The sequence below is a fragment of the Tachypleus tridentatus genome, chromosome 11 (assembly GCF_004210375.1).
Source record: "Tachypleus tridentatus isolate NWPU-2018 chromosome 11, ASM421037v1, whole genome shotgun sequence".
NCBI lineage: Eukaryota > Metazoa > Arthropoda > Merostomata > Xiphosura > Limulidae > Tachypleus > Tachypleus tridentatus.
Genome location: NC_134835.1, coordinates 87,959,073 through 87,976,672, shown reverse-complemented (window position 1 = coordinate 87,976,672; position 17,600 = coordinate 87,959,073). Strand labels below are relative to the sequence as shown.

General features: G+C 34.9%; 1 protein-coding gene across 6 annotated transcripts in view; it reads left to right on the top strand.

The window, feature by feature from the left end:
• LOC143232703 (NGFI-A-binding protein homolog) overlaps nt 1-17,600 on the top strand; it is a 248,833-nt gene that overhangs the window by 119,108 nt on the left and 112,125 nt on the right. For all 6 annotated transcript variants that reach the window (XM_076468450.1, XM_076468449.1, XM_076468448.1 and 3 more), the window contains one exon: nt 6,868-7,005. In XM_076468450.1, the coding sequence (XP_076324565.1) occupies nt 6,868-7,005 (138 nt within the window). The remainder of the gene's footprint in view (nt 1-6,867; nt 7,006-17,600) is intronic.

The following is a 17,600-nucleotide window of genomic DNA, read 5'->3' as shown; positions in this document are numbered from 1 at the left end:
TTTTTCTAACTTCCTTTTCATGGCACAGTTAGTCACGAGACATTTTGACATCTGTTTGATTTTAGAAGTTTGTCCAATTGTATCGTTCAGCACTAATAGGTGGTGCTCAGGTATCACTAAAGGCAGACATTTTCAATTTCTACTAAAAAAAAAAAAGTAAAATAAGCGGTTTTTCATAACGACAGTCCAGCAACACTTACTTTTGAAAGTCGTAATAAACCTTGTTCTTACCTGTGGCAGCACAGACTAACCACCACATCTGTGCATTAATATAGCTCAAGCAGTGATATTATAAAATATATGATCAACCACTTTTGTAAATGCACATAAACAGAATGTTTCACAAAAATTCTATATAATACTGTTTAATGTTAATACATCCCAAGTAATTAAAATAATATTCATAAACTTGCATCCCACGTGAATTATTTTGAATGAGTTAAAGCATTGTTGCCTGAAGTTAAATCATCATTGCCGGAAGGCTTTCATTGTTAGCTAGTTTGAAACAAGAATTGAAACAAGTACGAATGTGGCGAATGAAAATAAGCTGAGTTTACCATTACTGTGAGTAGTTTTGTATTTATAAATTATAACCTAATACTGAGATGCTTTTTTAATTTTTATTCCTTTTGGTAAATAAAGACATAATGACATTTATGTCGTCTATGGTTTGAATATGAAGCTCGCCATTGCAAAATAGTAACAGAAAGTGAACCATAAAGAGAAGTATTGTAAAAGTGTTATTAGTCGTCCGTTGAACTTATGTCAGAAATCTACACAAAGTTTTGTCAATAAATAGGTAAATAAAAAATATGATATTCATGTACCGTAATATATATATATATGAGCTTTTAATTATTTTATAGCATGTATCTTGAACTGTAGCACTCTTATGTTTACGGTAGTCTGTAAGAAAACTACAACACATTTTGTTCGAGTAAACTTTATTTTGGGTATGAATATACCAAATGTATACGTATATATTTGGTCCATGTTTGGTGCCACGGGGATTCGCAGATGAGTAATATAAAGTGTCTCTCCATGTTGCGTTGGCTACCTTTTTTATAAGTCCCCCGCTAGTACAGCGGGTCTACGGATTTACAACGCTAAAATCAGGGGTTCAATTTTTCTCGGTGGGCTCAGCAGATAGCCCGAAGTGGTTTTGCTAAAAACACACACACACACCTTTTTATAAGTTGTAAGGCGAGCTTCTCGAAAGTTCAGTTTGTAGTGATACTGGGAATCACTGGTATTTTACAAACACACATTGTACATTGTTAATTTTTACGCTCGAGAATCTCCTACAACTTTAGAGAATATGCGGGACTTTCGCAATACAAATTTAACAGTGTAAGCTACAATCATTATTAAAGGTGAATTTTACGAAAAAAAGAAAACTTTGCAGTCAAAAGAACTACTCATACTGATTAATTTTGCAGGTTCATATTTTTTATAAAAAATATGTGCTAATAAATGAAACGTAGAACTTGGTGCAGAAAGAGCTCTTTCCGAGGGGCAATCCGAACGTTTTAGTTTTCACGTTTGCCGCTGGGAAAGGTACTGTGACGTAATAGTTGCCAAACAAATTGCTAACGCCAGCGCGTTGAATGTAAATAAACATGGCCAGTGCATACGGAGAAACAGAGGCGGAATCTGTTTTGACTTTGTGTTCTGAATAGTGTCGAGTAGCGCCATATCAATTCGAACCTACCCTGAACGAACCTAGAACAGTTACTTTTGACACAGATCTGACAAGTTCTAGTGATGAGGACAGTTCCATGAGCGAGAGTAGCGGAACTGTGAGTGATACTGTTAGCACCCAGGCCGGTTGCAAGTCGGTCATACCTCCAGTGAAAGAATGTTAAGCCTAAGTCACGACAACAAATATGGTCTGTATTATTTCACGTGCAATTTTAAGCATCTCGAAACCTGTCTGGTGTTTATAAATTATTGGTATCACAGACTGGGTTTTATTTGTTCATACTTTGCCGACTATGGTAACTAATACTCGACCCTTCCACAATCATTGTACCGAGTATTTATGACTTGTAACAAAATAAATTTCAATTATACGTTATAATTCTGTTTATAAAATCAAACTAGGTGTAGCAGTCTGAATAGTTAATTTATCTTGAAATGTTAAATTTGAAAAATGGAATTCTTCAAACTTTTCCATATTTAAAAATGACACAAAAACATCTACAGAATGATCTACCAGCTTTTAAACTTGGAATATACTCTATTTGGGATAGATTTTCCACTGTCTAGACTAGGAAATCAAGGTTTTACTGACTTTCAGGTGCCACAATGCAAAACACGCTCATGAATGTGAAATGTGTATGTCTAGTTACATTCTTCAAAAACTTGTACTTTTTAAATTATTATATTATACTAGTCATTGCTTATCGCTTTATACTGCACACATACCTTTAAGTTTGTTCTTTTTGTGATGGCAAGGGATGGCTTCAGAGGGGTGGAACCTGTACGCTGAAGGCTGAGATAAGTCCTCAGCTCTACACGAGGAAAGATGGTGGGGACGATCCTGTCTACTGCCGATGGTTGTTTGTCTCCACCTGCCTGGCTTGAAACCCACGGAATCCAAAACAGTGGGATCTAACACAAAACATGAGCGTTCAAAGTGATCTTAACTAAGATGTATATGTGCATACATTGATACCAATACCTTAAACATAACACATTATTAAAGAATTATAAAACTTCAGTAATCATAACAGTATATAACACAATCAATACAAATAACGTAATGATCGTATAATTACATTGAACGTGCATCAGCGCAGATGTTGTCAATTCCCTTTGACATAGACTATCTTCAGTTATTCTCGTGCAATGTTAAACTCCATTCTAACAGCCTTTTGTTTTTGCCTTTCATTCGGTTAATGGGCTGTGATCAGTGTAAATGACAATAGGTTGTTGTGATGCAGATACATACATACACATTGAAATGTTCTAAAGCTAACACTAAAGCTAATATTGAATAGATCTTTTCATGACAATTAATTTTTTTTAGAAAAAATAACAAACAGGATGTTCAATACCTCTGTCGTCTGATTGTAATAGAATGGTCCAGCACCACAATTGCTGGCATCAACAGCTAATGCGAAAGGCTTATCAAAACAGTTCCATCAATACAGTGTAGGTGTACAATAAATATTTGATTTTTTTTCAAAAGCAAATTGGCATGTTTAAGACCAGCTAATGCGAAAGGCTTGTCAAAATCAGGTTCCATCAATACAGGATAGGTGCGTAATAAACATTTGACTTTTTAAAAAAGCAGATTGTCATGTTTCAGACCACTTAATTTGGTGATTTTTCTTTAACAGGTCTGTTAATGGTACAGTGATGCCATTAAAATTTTTACAAAACGTCCTGTAATAACCAGCCACTCCCAGAAATCTCAAAATTTGTTGTTTCTAGGAGTTGGATAATTCACAATGCAATCAACTTGGGCTTGAAATGGAGAAATTTGTTGTACATAACCTAAGTGGGCAAATTTGGCTGTACAAAAGTCACTTTCTTACCAAATTTGCAGCGAGATTGGTTTTCTTAGGTCTCTCACAAGCACCAAGAAATACACACAAATGTTCTTCTCAGACGTCACTGTAAATCACAATATCATCATCATAAATCCAAACATCTGACAGATTGTTGAGACATTGATTCCTCGTCGCTGTATGGTTACTTGAGAACGTTTTCATCCCAAATAGCATTACATTGTACTAGTATAATCCATCAGGAGTAATTGAGGCAGAGGTTTCTTTTGCCCTGTCAATTAGAAAATCCGTTACACACGCACGCACACACACAATTTTTTTAAATATACCTTTTCTATTTTAAAGGTTCAATTAACCATTAAAGTATTTTTACGGGTTTTATTAATTTTTATTACAGCTATAATTTTACAGTAATTTTTCGTTTGTTTTAGATATTTGTTTCGCACATTTTGTAGTATTAAAGCTGCACTTAAACGTTTGCTTCTTGTATTAATACACCTATTGGCATAAGAACAAAAGTGAGAAACACATAACTTTTGGTATACTTTTTATAAGGCATGAATACATTGATACATGTTTATAGCAATTTTTAAGAAAGGTTGTGCGACCCAATTTTTTACTATTGTACCTACGGAGATTTGTTTAGTGTAATATAATATGAAACGAAACATAAATTGCAGTTGTACAAATAATGAAATTGATGAATGGAAGATTTGTGTTTCACGAGGTGGTTGTGCAGTGAGAACAGGTAGGTTAGTTGACGTGTGTGTGTACGTTTGTTATCATAGAAACAAGCTTAACCAACAAAACGGTACAAAAGTACTGTCGAGGCTGTCAAACGTCAGTAAGTATCTTTGTGAACCAATCAAAATTAAGTTCATCCATGAAATGAATTAGTGAGGTATTCATAGAATAATTATTGGTAAAAATCTGTTAGATTAACAACTTCTAATATATGAAAAAGCCAGTGCGTTTTGGTGACACTATGATTCAACAATGGTTTTTATGTTGTATAAAGTATAAAATTGAAAAAATAATTGACAACCTGCAGTACCCGTTTTTTTGACGGAAGTTGTGTAAATTCGTGATTAATTAAAAGTTATCTTACATGCTTCACTTATATGTAGTCTCCTAGTGGCACAACGGAATGTCTTTTGGACTTAACCTCTAGAAACCGATTTTCAGTACCCGTGGTGGGCAGAACACAGATAGCCCTTCATGTAACCTACATACAAAACAAACCCTTATATGTCATTGTCAAAAACAAAAAAAAAACGCCCATAAAAACGGCAAAATAGAAAATTTGAAGTTGCATGTTTGAATGTAACTACACGTGGATACAACAAATCTTCATTTCAAATTTGGTAAAGATCCATCAGCATGGCGTGAAGTAATAGTGAAAACGCAAAAAAAGTCCATAAAACTGCAAAAATGAAAGCCCGGCATGGCCAGGTAGGTTAAGGCGTTCGACTCGTAAACTGAGGGTCGCGAATTCGAATCCCTGTCGCACCAAACATGCTTGCCCTTTCAGCCGTGGGGGCGTTAAAATGTGATGGTCAATCCAACTATTCGTTGGTAAAAGAACAACTCAAGAGTTGGCGGTGGGTGGTAATGACTGGTTGCTTTCCATTACACTGTCTTACACTGCTAAATTAGAGATGGCTAGCGCAGATAGCCCTCGTGTAACTTTGTGCGAAATTAAAAAAAAATTGTATGTAACACCGCATGGACTTGATGAATTCTTGTACCAATATTGGCGAAGAATCCATCCACACCCTGCAATGTAGTTACGTGTACATACGACAGACAGATTTCTAAATTTAGTCTTCGTTGAATAAAAGAGGTTTATTTGATTAAAAATATTTGTGATATAACAGAAAATAGCTTAACTTAGAAATTATTTAAAGTCAAAATTGAATCCATATTTTTATTTTTACGATAAATTATGCACTTGGGTCTAGACTAGGCGATCCCACACTACTTCTTTACTATAGGCTTGTCAAAACAAACCTCAACTACACTTAAGGTTTCATGCCCCCAGTGCAATAAAATCGTAATGGACAGAAAGTAATCGAGCTATTATATTATGGATAAATGCATTTTGGTTTTCATGACTCCTATTTCGAAAAATGAAGCGCGAAGTGACATGGATTAGATAAATCCAACTGAGTATATGAGGAAGAAATATTTATTAATTATCATTCTGCGAAATTCATTTTTGCAGATTTAATTATATAACACAAATCGAAAGTGTTCTATCAAAATAACTGTATCAAATTAATGTGATATATTATGCCTAAATGTACGTTTTTTTTGAAAACTCGTATGTTTTGTTTGAGAAAAATGCCGTAACATAAGTTGCACGTTCACTCCCAAACTCTATTATTGAATTACTAAGGAGGACTTGTGACTAAACAGTTATAAAATATAAAAGATAGCCACTGAATATAAAGACTTATTGAATTATTAAGGAGGACTTGTGGCTAAACAATTAGAAAAGGGAAGGGTTTGTTTGCTTGCTTGAAATTAAGCACAAAGCTACACAGTGGACTCTCTGTCCTCTGCCCACCACGGGTATCGAAACCCGGTTTATAGCAGTGTGAGTCCACAGACATACTGCTGTGTTAGTGGGGGCAAAGGTAAGGGATAACTACTAAAGATAAAGATTATTATTGAATTATTAAGGAGGACTTGTGACTAAAAAGCTATAAAATATAACTACTAAAGATATAGACTATTACTGGATTATTAAGGAGGACTTGTAGTTAAACAGTTATAAAATATAAGAAATAATTACTAAAGATAAAGACTATTATTTGATTATTAGGGATGACTTGTAACTAAACAATTATAAAATATAAGGGAAAACTACTAAAGATAAAGACTATTACTGAATTATTAAGGAGGACTTGTAACGAAACAATTATATAAGGGATAACTGCTAAAGATAAAGACTCTCTTTCATTTGAAGGTGACATCTGATATTATGTAATACACCAGCACAATCAGTATCACATCATCTTTAAAAAAAACTTAATTGATGTAATAATTATTTGTAGGAACAATATTCTTGATTAAAAATATTTTGCGGAGTGTCTAGTAGTTGGTTCATCATCTGTCTATTAACTATAAAAAGATATATGTAACATATCGTTTACCTTAGAGCGAACAGATTGGCTTAAACATTATCATGAGTGTAAGACTCAATGTTCTTGTGGCATAGTAGTTGTATGAGGACAAAAGGGTTAGTAGTTTTTTTTCAGCTGGCTGAATACGTCAACACAGTAGCAATAGTTAGCTTTCTAAGCAAATATTACATTTCTTTAGTGATAGTTTTTGGTTCTTTGTTTAGGTGGAGACGATGTCCAACAACTTTGCGAGGCTGGGGAGGAGGAGTTTCTGGAGATCATGGCGCTAGTAGGAATGGCTAGCAAACCTCTACATGTCCGGAGATTGCAGAAGGCCCTGCAAGAGTGGGTGAACAATCCTGGTAATATTTCTTTCTTGTCTAGTTATAGAGCAAAACGTTTTATTTTTAGTGACTGCATTGTTATGCCTCTTTGAATTTTGGCACTGCTTTCTGTAAACTTTCACTAACGTAGCTAACAGTAGGAAACGCTTTTATGAGCATTTTTAATGCACGTGTAATTTCTACCTTATATAATGGCTTCGACTATAATTTTTATAAGGTTTGTGGATGTTTTCATTCTGTTCATGTTTGCATAACCATAAAACTCATATGTTAATTAAAACCACGTTGCTTTGAATACTGGTAATTTATATATTTGGGCTATCTTATATTTTCCTTTGTATGTATGAATAGTGTAATTGCGAGGAATGAATGTTAAATTAGCTTATTGTGTAGTATTTAAAATGCCCTGCTAAAATACTTTTGTTTCATTTGTGTTTTAATATTTCGATATATATATTTTAGCCATATAGTTTTTATTTCACTTCACATTTCTTTTGTGTAAAGTCACCCTGTGGAGTCTCTCACTGGGACAGCGGTAAGCCTTTGGAAATTGTAATGCTAAAATTAAGGGTTCGATTCCCCTTGGTGGACACAGCAGACAGCCCGGTATGGCCTTGCTATAAGTAAACACACTCGCACACACACATGGTGGAACAGCAGTAATTCTACGGACTTGCAACGCTAAAATCTGGGGTTTGATTCTCTGCGGTGGGCCCAGCAGATGGCCCAATGAAGCTTTGCTCTAAATCCAACCTGCTTTGCGTAAAGTAAAGAGCTTACTATTATTAACACTTTCAGTCTTTATCTTAAATGATGTAACAATTCAAGATTTCTTTGCAATATTATTTAAGACAAGTTACTGTTCAATATGCTTTGAAATGCACACTACTGTCCAATATCTGGAAAGTCTTCTAAACGTTTTTGTTTTTTAATAATAATTACATTTGGCAGTCCCAGCAGACATTATTAACAGATAACATTTTATAACTGATGATATGTATACTTTAATGCTTGAATAAAAGCTTTTAGACTGGTCTGACACTAAATTTTCACGTAAAAATAATTTTATCAACACGCCCACGCGAATCCGAATTAATTTTGCAATTGAATTTTTTACTGGCGCATTGAAATTTTTATGTTAAGAATGTACTTATTATCTACATGCTTATGAATATGCACGTGTGTTCACTCAGAGTCCAGACGTAAGAAATTCCCGAATTATCACTGTTATTCCACTGATGGTTTCTAAAAACATTTCGTGTATAACATGTGATTGTTGACTTAATAAAACGCAAGGAAATATTTTTTTGTGACTCAGCTCTTGTGCACAGTAATAAACTACCTCCGTGTGCTATAATAGCCCATTTTAAAACAAGAATGGAAACTTTAGAAATTATTGATTTAGTCGAAAGTAATTAGAAGCTTTGGCTTTTTGGAAGGGTCATCAGTTTTAACCACTCGTAGTGCGTTACCTTTCAGTCAGTCAGTAGACATTAAAAGGTTGTCATATAAGGAATGTTTAATGTTGTAGTTTGTATTATTATCGTGATGTCAGTAAAACATATGTAATGAACAATGAGAAGAATTATGTATTCTGTACGCTACAACACAACAAGGCATATAAGCATCAAGAAGAATAGATAAAAATTTGTTACTCTTAGTTTTGGTTTTATTTTCTCTTGAAACAGAACACTTTCGAGGATCCTGCGGAAGTATGATACATTTACTTTTATCGTTATCATATACAATCTTTTCACTGGTTTGTAAATATCTCAGCATTTATAGTCAAATTAGATGAGCTTCTTCAAAATGGTGTTTCTAACTGTAGGAGGACCTTAATTTATATGCTAACTGATGGATGATCGAATATTAGTCTGTATGCACAAACCTGAATGGTACATTTGTTAGTTGCGTAAAATGTTTCATGTGTTGATTGATTAAAACTTAATCACAATTTCATGGTTTTTCTACTCTAAGAGAAATAGGATGGGATAAAACTCGTATCTGATACAATTTATACGGAACATGTTTAGTGTCCCTATGGTTTCTTATGAAATTTGAAATACACGATATACCATCTACTTTGAAGTTGTCTGAATGTAAAACAATATCGTGAGTCAATAAGTCCTCCCTTATTTCACAAGCCTCATTAACACAGACTTAATCTATATAATTATTATAAGACCTTCCAAGTGAAAGTGAAGTGTATAGTACAGTATGAAACCATATGAAAGTCACTCGATAAGCTGTATTTAGAAAATGAATTTCTTGGTTGGAGGGTGATAATTAACTGTTGGAATATGATACATTGATTCACCTAGGCAAGATATTAAATTTTACTTAACGTGGCGTAACGGTTAGCGTAATGAATTGTGATTTTGAGAGCTGTTGGTTCGGCTATCGTTGTTACAAAATCTTTTCTTGCACTGTGCAGCGGTGAGTGTGTTATAAATTTGACACTCAAATCCCACTGTTTGATTCTTGTAGCCCAAGATTGTGAAGGGAAGGTGTTGTTGACTAGTTGCCAACCCTTTGATTATTTAGCAGTTCAAAATTACAGACGGTTGGCGCGTATAGTTCTTGTGTTGCTTTGTGCTAATGTTGGAAACATGGATTGTTCGCATTCATTGCATACAGTTGACGATTGTAAGTTTTAAAATAACATACAGTACTGTACAAAAGTGTTAGGACCACAAAATATTTTGTCATTCTTTCCATTTTATAGGTCTGATTCTTTTATGCCACTACAGAATGTAAATTTCAAGACTATGGAAATACTTCACTGATCCATGTTGTGAGTTGAATGAGCAAGGTTGAGAATACTTACCATTCTTTAGAATTCCCATATACTTGCACAAAGGGCATGTTGTAAGGGTTCTACTTGAATGAATATACTGATCAAATCTAGGGTTTGAAGTAACTGTCATAGTACCACATGAAGTGTCTTAACCATATAGAAAGAAGCTAGTAAGGAGCGAGCATATGGTACCGTTACATGCTAGAAGTAATCGATTTAATAACACTCCACAAACAAACCTTGATAAAACAGTGTTTAACACTATATATTAAGTTTTATTGTTATACAACGTTTCATAAAGCATAGAGAAATGTCAGTAGAGCAGAGAGTTCGTGTAAAAGCTTTACATGATCCCGGTTGGACTCGTCAACAAATTGCTGAGATTTGGAATGCTCCCGTAACACTGTCAAATATATCCTAGATTGTGAGACCAATACAGGTGAATTTGAAAATAGGAAAGAAAAAGGCAGAACACCTCAACACAATGATGCTGATTTTAAGTATCTTCGTTTATACAGCCTTTAGGACATAAGGAAGAGTGTCACTGATCTCAAGCATGAGATAAACGACCATGTACCAAATGACAGAAAAGTGTTCAGACCTACAGTATCAATAAAGCTCAACAAAAATTCAATAATTGTTTATATAGTAGTTAAAAACATTTATGTAGATCTCCAAGTATTAACAGATTGAAATTTGCTCAAAGTAGAAAAACTGGACTGTTGAGTATTCTTCTTCTTCATGTGTCAAATCTGCGGCAGACATCGACGACCATGGCATGCCAGACTTCTCTGTTGTCAATCCTCCTTATCAACTCGATGTTGGTCATTGAGTTCTTGGTGACATAGTTATTGAGGCTGTCGATATATTTAGTTCTTTGACACCCTCTGCTTCTCCTCCCTTCTATTTTTCCACATTGCATCTGTTTCTTTATCCCATTCTTCCTACAGATGTGTCCTAGAAATTCCATTTGTCTTTCTTATAGTTTTCATGAGGGACCTTTTGTATCCTGCCAGTTCCATGACTTCCACATTTGTTTTTCTTTTAGTCCATGATATTTTTAGCATCCTTCTAAGGAACCACATTTCAGCAGCTTCTAATCTCTTCTCTGGATCTTTGTTCAGTGTCCAGCTCTCACAGCCATATAAGAGAACAGACCATACATATGATTTCAAGGTGTTAATTTTAGTTACATTTGTTATGTTCCTGTTTGTGAATATGGACTTCATTTTATTGAAAGTATCCTTGGACATTGCAATTCTTTTCTTTATTTTTGTGTCACTCTTTGCATTTGATGTTATAGTATATCCAAGATATTTGAAGCTTTCGACTTGTTTTATTCTCACGTCCTTGCCGGTTATGCTACATGTGGGTGTAATTGATTGTTTTGAGATAACCATGCACTCTGTTTTCTTTGCGTTTAACTGCAAGCCTTTTTCTTCACTCTCGTCTACTGTTGTTGTGAGGAGAGTCTGTAGTTTACGTTCGGAGTCCGCAATGAGGACTGTGTCATCAGCGTAGCGCAAGTTGTTGATATTGCATCCGCCTACTTTGACTCATTGAAGTTCATTGATGTTTCGTAGGATTATTTCACTGTATAAGTTAAAAAGATCTGGTGAAAATACACATCCCTGCCTCAATCCTCTTTCAGTTGGTCTATATTCACTCAATTCATTTTCAATTTTGATAGCTGCCATTTGCTGCCAGTAAAGGTTTCTAAGGATTCTTAGATCTTTAGCATCGATGTTCAGGTCTGACAACATGTCGAATAGGTCACCATGTCTCACTTTGTCAAAGGCTTTAGAATAATCGATAAAACATAGATATAAATCCTTTTGTACTTCCAGTGATCTTTCCATGAGCATGTTTAGAGCGAAAATTGCATTTCTAGTGCCTTTATCGGCTATAAATCCAAACTGAGTATCAGGAATCTCTGGTCTTATCTTATTCCTCATTCTAGACATGAGCACTCTTAAAAGAACCTTGGTAAGATGACTCATTAGACTAATTATCCTGTGCTGTTCACAGTCAGTTGTTCCGGGCTTTTTCGGCAATGAAATAAAGACTGATTTTTTAAAATCTTCCGGTATTTCACCCGTGTCATAAATAGTGTTCAGTAGTTTTGTCACTTCCTGGATTCCCACTTCTTTTAGGGCTAATAAAAGTTCAATGGGTATGTCGTCTGGACCAGCTGCTTTGCCTTTATGTATCTTCTTCATTGCATGTTCCACTTCATCAGGCATAATTGCAAGGCCTTCTGTGTCTATTTTTATGTGTGGGGTTGGGCTTCTGTTGTCGTTATATAGTTCCCAATATATTCTGACCATCTGTCAAGTATATCTTTTTTATCCATCAAGATTTCTCCATTCTTAGATTTTAAGCATCCTGTTTTTGCTGATGGAGTCTTTCCTGTCACTTCACTAATTTTCTTATGCATATATTTGCACATATATTAGTTTGGCTTGCCATTGGTTTTTCTTTGCAAAATGGTACCTATAGTAGGTTGCAATTACTTGCTATAGGAGCAGTGTCCATACAGGACCGTTCTGCCCAGCCATTGTTCCTTAGATTGGAGTCATCTGCCTGGCCAGATTGAGTGTTGCGCCATTAATGACACTATGTCAGTTGTCTCGCACTCATCCACCACCTGCCTTCCATGACTTCATCGTAACCCTGACACGGGGGGCTAAATGGGTACTCTGTCTTGCCCAAGAACCTCCCATGGGCTAGCGGAGGGAAGGAGCGCCTTACTGTTCCTTTGTCAGAGCGTGCTCTGACCCACTACCCATGTTGAGTATTAGGAAATGTTATTATGGATGAGTGAATTCAAGTTTGAAATATACTGTATTGAGTTCAAAGGTAGGTTGTTCGTCCGTCGGAAGAAAAGTGAAATATACATACCCCAGCGTGTACCACCTAGCTTGAAGCATGAAGGGGGGGAGGCAGTGTGATGGCTTGAGGGTGTTTTTGCGCTGAAGCGAGAGGAGATATTTGCAAAATGGAATAATGGTTCAGTGCAAGTATCATCAGAAACTGATCCGTCATGGTATACTTAGTGGTTTGCATATTATTGTTTAAGGATTTGACTACCAAGAAGATAATGAACTCAAACACTCATCCAACCTATGCGGAAATTACATATCTAAGAAAGAAACTGCTGAAGTCATTCAAGTGATCAATCCTGATCTCAACCCAAGTGAGCAGATTTAGGATTTGATAGATCAAAAAATTTGACTAATCGAAATTTACTTCCAAAGAAACTTTATTGGATTGTATTAGAGACATTTGGAGTAAAATTCCCAAGGCTACTTTGAATATGTTGCAACAATGCCTGAAAGACTTCCCGCAGTTATTAAAGCAAAAGCGGGACACACAAAATATTAACTACTTGCTGAACTCAAGCACTTTTACTGAGTTTCTGTTGTACTAAGTATGAAGGTTAATTATATTTGGATGTTTCACTTCTGATTTACCTTTCTTCGTTCATAGAAAACAGCCTGAAATCTAATTTTTAACTTGGTCCTAACATTTTTGTCCAGTACTTTTCATCAATAACCAAATATTCGAGATACTATTTACATAAAGTATGTATTTAGCATCATATAAAGAACAAGAATGCTCATTTTTTAGTCAGTAATTTTTAGATATTTTGTCGAACTTAAGTTGGAAAACATTTCAAATATAAATATTCAACAGAGTTACATAAGGAGTGATCATTATCAGACTAAATAAATACATCACCATTTTCGTTTATGTTGTACTATTTGGGGTTAAGTTATTTTATAGTGGTATTAGTCAAGTTTGAAGATAATGAAAGTTAACACAGTTCAAGGTACTTACTTCAATAGATTTAGCTATATGGGGTTTTAAGTCCATTTTACTTTACCTAAATTAATTTAGGTATGTAAATGATGTTATAATATCCCGTGAAGAAAATATCTTATTAAACAGATCGAGTTCTACGTCTCTGGGAGTTTTTTCTTCAAAATCTTAATTTAAGTATATTCCAAGGTAATCACATTTACGGCATTGATTTAAGAAAAAAAAAGTGTTTTTAAGTGCATTAAACAGTCTTTATTACGTATAGCACATGTCAGAATACCATGACGTATTGATCAATGAGGTTCTGTGATGTGAACACGTTTCATTAAAGAAGCTAATTTCGATTATACAATAATTTTAACGTAAATTTTATTAACAAGAAATAAGCTAATGTTGTCAAATGTAATAAGCAGGTTTATATTTTTTTGTTTTTCCGTTATTTTTTTAATTGATGCGAAATTTATTTTATGAGTCGGTATTTTCTCCACTGCTGTATACTTCAATTTGTTAACTCTGTAAATCACACACGATTACTTTTTTTTGTTTGAAGTTATGTACAAAGTTACACAAAGGGCTATCTGTGTTCTGCCCACCGCGGGTATTGAAAACCGGTTTTTAGCAATGTAAGTGGGCCTGGCATGGCCTAGCGCGTTAAGGCGTGCGCTTCGTAATCTGAGGGTCGCGGGTTCGCGCCCGAGTCGTGCCAAACATGCTCGCCCTCCCAGCCGTGGGGGCGTTATAATGTGACGGTCAATCCCACTATTCGTTGGTAAAAGAGTAGCCCAAGAGTTGGCGGTGGGTGGTGATGACTAGCTGCCTTCCCTCTAGTCTTACACTGCTAAATTAGGGACGGCTAGCACAGATAGCCCTCGAGTAACTTTGTGCGAAATTCCAAAACAAAGCAATGTAAGTTTATAGATATATCACTGGCGGGCCATAAATTTTAACTTTAATCATTAAATAAATTACTTGGTGTTACAGATCGTACGTAATAATAATAATCTGCTTAGTTCTCAAATATTTTTCTAAAAAGAACATTATTTAATAATTAAGATAAAGTAAATTTTGATGCTACTTACAAAATGTATTTAAACAGCTCACCCTACCTTGTAAAGGGTTCGTCACAACTGAATTTGCGTGTGAATGCAACTGTTCATACATTTATAAAAAAGTAATCAGTGACAGCCTGTTCGAGCGAAGGTGCCATGAGGAAAGAAGTACTCGGATCATCAGTAAGAGCGGATTATTTGGATGTGGCTTTCTTACTTGTATTCAAATATGTCATGCGCAGAGCGCTTGGAAATTAAATGTCTGTGAACATACTGATATGTAATATTGGTGATTCATAATTAATCATTCGTTTGTTATTAAGAATTATGAAGCATGTTTTGAAACTAAACCGCACATGTGTTGTTAAACTTTTTACCTGTGTGTCCATAAGGGGAGCTTACAGAACTGTAGGTTGTCTTATTCACTTTATACGCAAAGGGCTTGATGGTACTGTATTTCAAGTACGAACTGTAGTCAATAGCTACTCAAAGCTGTGAATGATCTTAAGTTTTCTTGTACGTTGAGGCCAGGGTGGAGATAAAAGACCTCTTATGAGGAATGAGAAATTTTTCTTCCCATTGTTTGTTTCGAAAAGGTTGCAAAAGGAGATGGATATGGCTGTGTTGTCTAATTAGTGAGAAATAATTACACAGCGTGAGTCTGCTTTAGGTGGTTCGAACTTTGTCTATTGATTAAAATTCACGAATGCCTTGCTGTATTGTAACATTTTGGACAACGGTGCACAGCACATAAGTAGTGTCATGAGGAAGCCTTATCGTTTTCGGCATTGTAATGCACTATACAGTTGTCAAGCTATAAAAGACTGTTTAGTGTAGATATTACTGGTTACTTTATTTTAATAGTGAATATTTTATTATTGTTTTATTTTATGAGAGCGAGTTAAAAGCAGACGAATATTGGAAGTTATGTTTGTAACTTACCGATGTTGAGAGTATAGTGAACATACGCTTAAAGTAATAAACATGTACGTTCAGTATTTTAGAGGAAACTAACAGTTTTAAAAGAGACAAGAAGTATAGTTTATTATCTTAAAGCGAGCTCGGTATGACCAGATGGTTAGGGCGCTCGTTTTATAATCTGTGGGTCGCGGTTTCCAATCCACGTCACACCATACATGCTCATCCTTTCATTCGTGAAGGCATTATTATGTAACAGTCATACCCATTATTTGTTGGTAGGGTAAGAGTTGGTGGTGATGACTATCTGCCTTCCTTCTACTCTTACATTGCTAAATTAGGAATAGCTAGCGCAGAAAATTCTCGTGTAGGTTTTCACGTAATTCGAAAAACAAACAATCCGTCAAATCGATTTCTAAAGAACCAGCTTGAGTGCACTTTGACAAAAGGAACATATATTGTCTAAAGTACGTAAACCAGACGATTATTGGAAGACTAGTATACGTCTGCGATAATTCACTCAAAAATTGTAAGTGAATTATACACAGAATACTAGTGCCATAGAAATATAGAGAGGTAGTTTGGTTTGTCAACTGTAATTCTAAAGCAATAGAATAGGCCTAAGTGGACCTTTAACAAAAGCACTATATAGTGTTTATGATATACCTACGATTTATATGGTATAAAGAAGTTGTTGTACGTACGCTTAACTAGTTCCGAATATATACATTATTTTTAAAACCCGTAGAGTGGATGCGGTTCGTTGACTTTTGAATTTATTGCCAACAAGTTACAGACACCTACTGTAAAGGAGAATCCTGGTCCCAACAACAACACGGTGTGTATTTATAGTATTATGAAATATATGTAAGAACCTTTTGACTGATAAGTAGAAAATACATACCTTAACATCCGACAAGAATTATCCAGCCATTTCTATCTGTGGTTTGTTACAAATAGCATTTAAAATATAGATGTGTCTTAAACACACCAAAACATGAACATGAATCCAATTGAAATGCTGTAAGACATTTAAGACCAACTAAGATCTGGAATGACATTTTCCTTAAATCTCTATTCACTTTGAGCTACGTTTGAAGAAGGGTAGGCTTGGCATAATGTAATGGTTAGGGTGCTCATCTGGCAATAGTGAGTTTAAATCTTGTCACCGAACATTCTCGTCCTTTCAGCTGTAGGGACGTTAAATGTTTCGAGCAATCCCACTTTTTATTGGTGAAAAGTGGCCTAAAAGTTGTTGGTGGGATATGCTTTCCCCTAGTATATTATTTCTAGGTTAGGAACAAATAGTCCAAATATTCCTATAAGCTTTTCGCAAACTTCATTAAACATAAGAAGGGAAGCAATCTGTTCCATTAAATTTGTAACGGCGATTAATGGTAAGTGTCAATATCAATGTACAGAATTGTGAATACGTGCAGATAGTGTGTAACTCCCTTTAGAGTTCGTTATATCAATATTTTTGGTGATATTATTCTATATACATACAGAAAAACAAACACGTAGATATATTTTCTTTGCGCAAGTCGAAGTATTTACTTGCTCAAATTTTGTGATGTTATTTGTGCGAATAGTACTTTGACACACTTTTCTTCTGCTCTGAAACTATTTACGTTAGAAACTCTGATAAACCATATTTTTACAACCATGATCCATTTTTATTTTGACATTATCTGTTTAAATTGGTTATATTAACAAAGTATTCACTTTTTATGTTTTCAAACAACCTCAACTGTCAAATAAAATTTTATCGAAATCCTGTAAATATGATCTCGAATAGAGAAATACTCATTCACTAAAATATTTTACGAGTTAATATTAATGATTTATTATTTATTTTAATAGATACATGTACTGGAGACCAAAATATTTTACTATTAAGTTTTTTTTTTTTTCAAAACAATGTTCTACATGTGATGATGCCGTACGTGGCATAACGAACATGTAACCGCTAGAAATCAGGTTTCTATATTCGTAGTAGACAAAACACGGATACCCTTTGTGTAGCT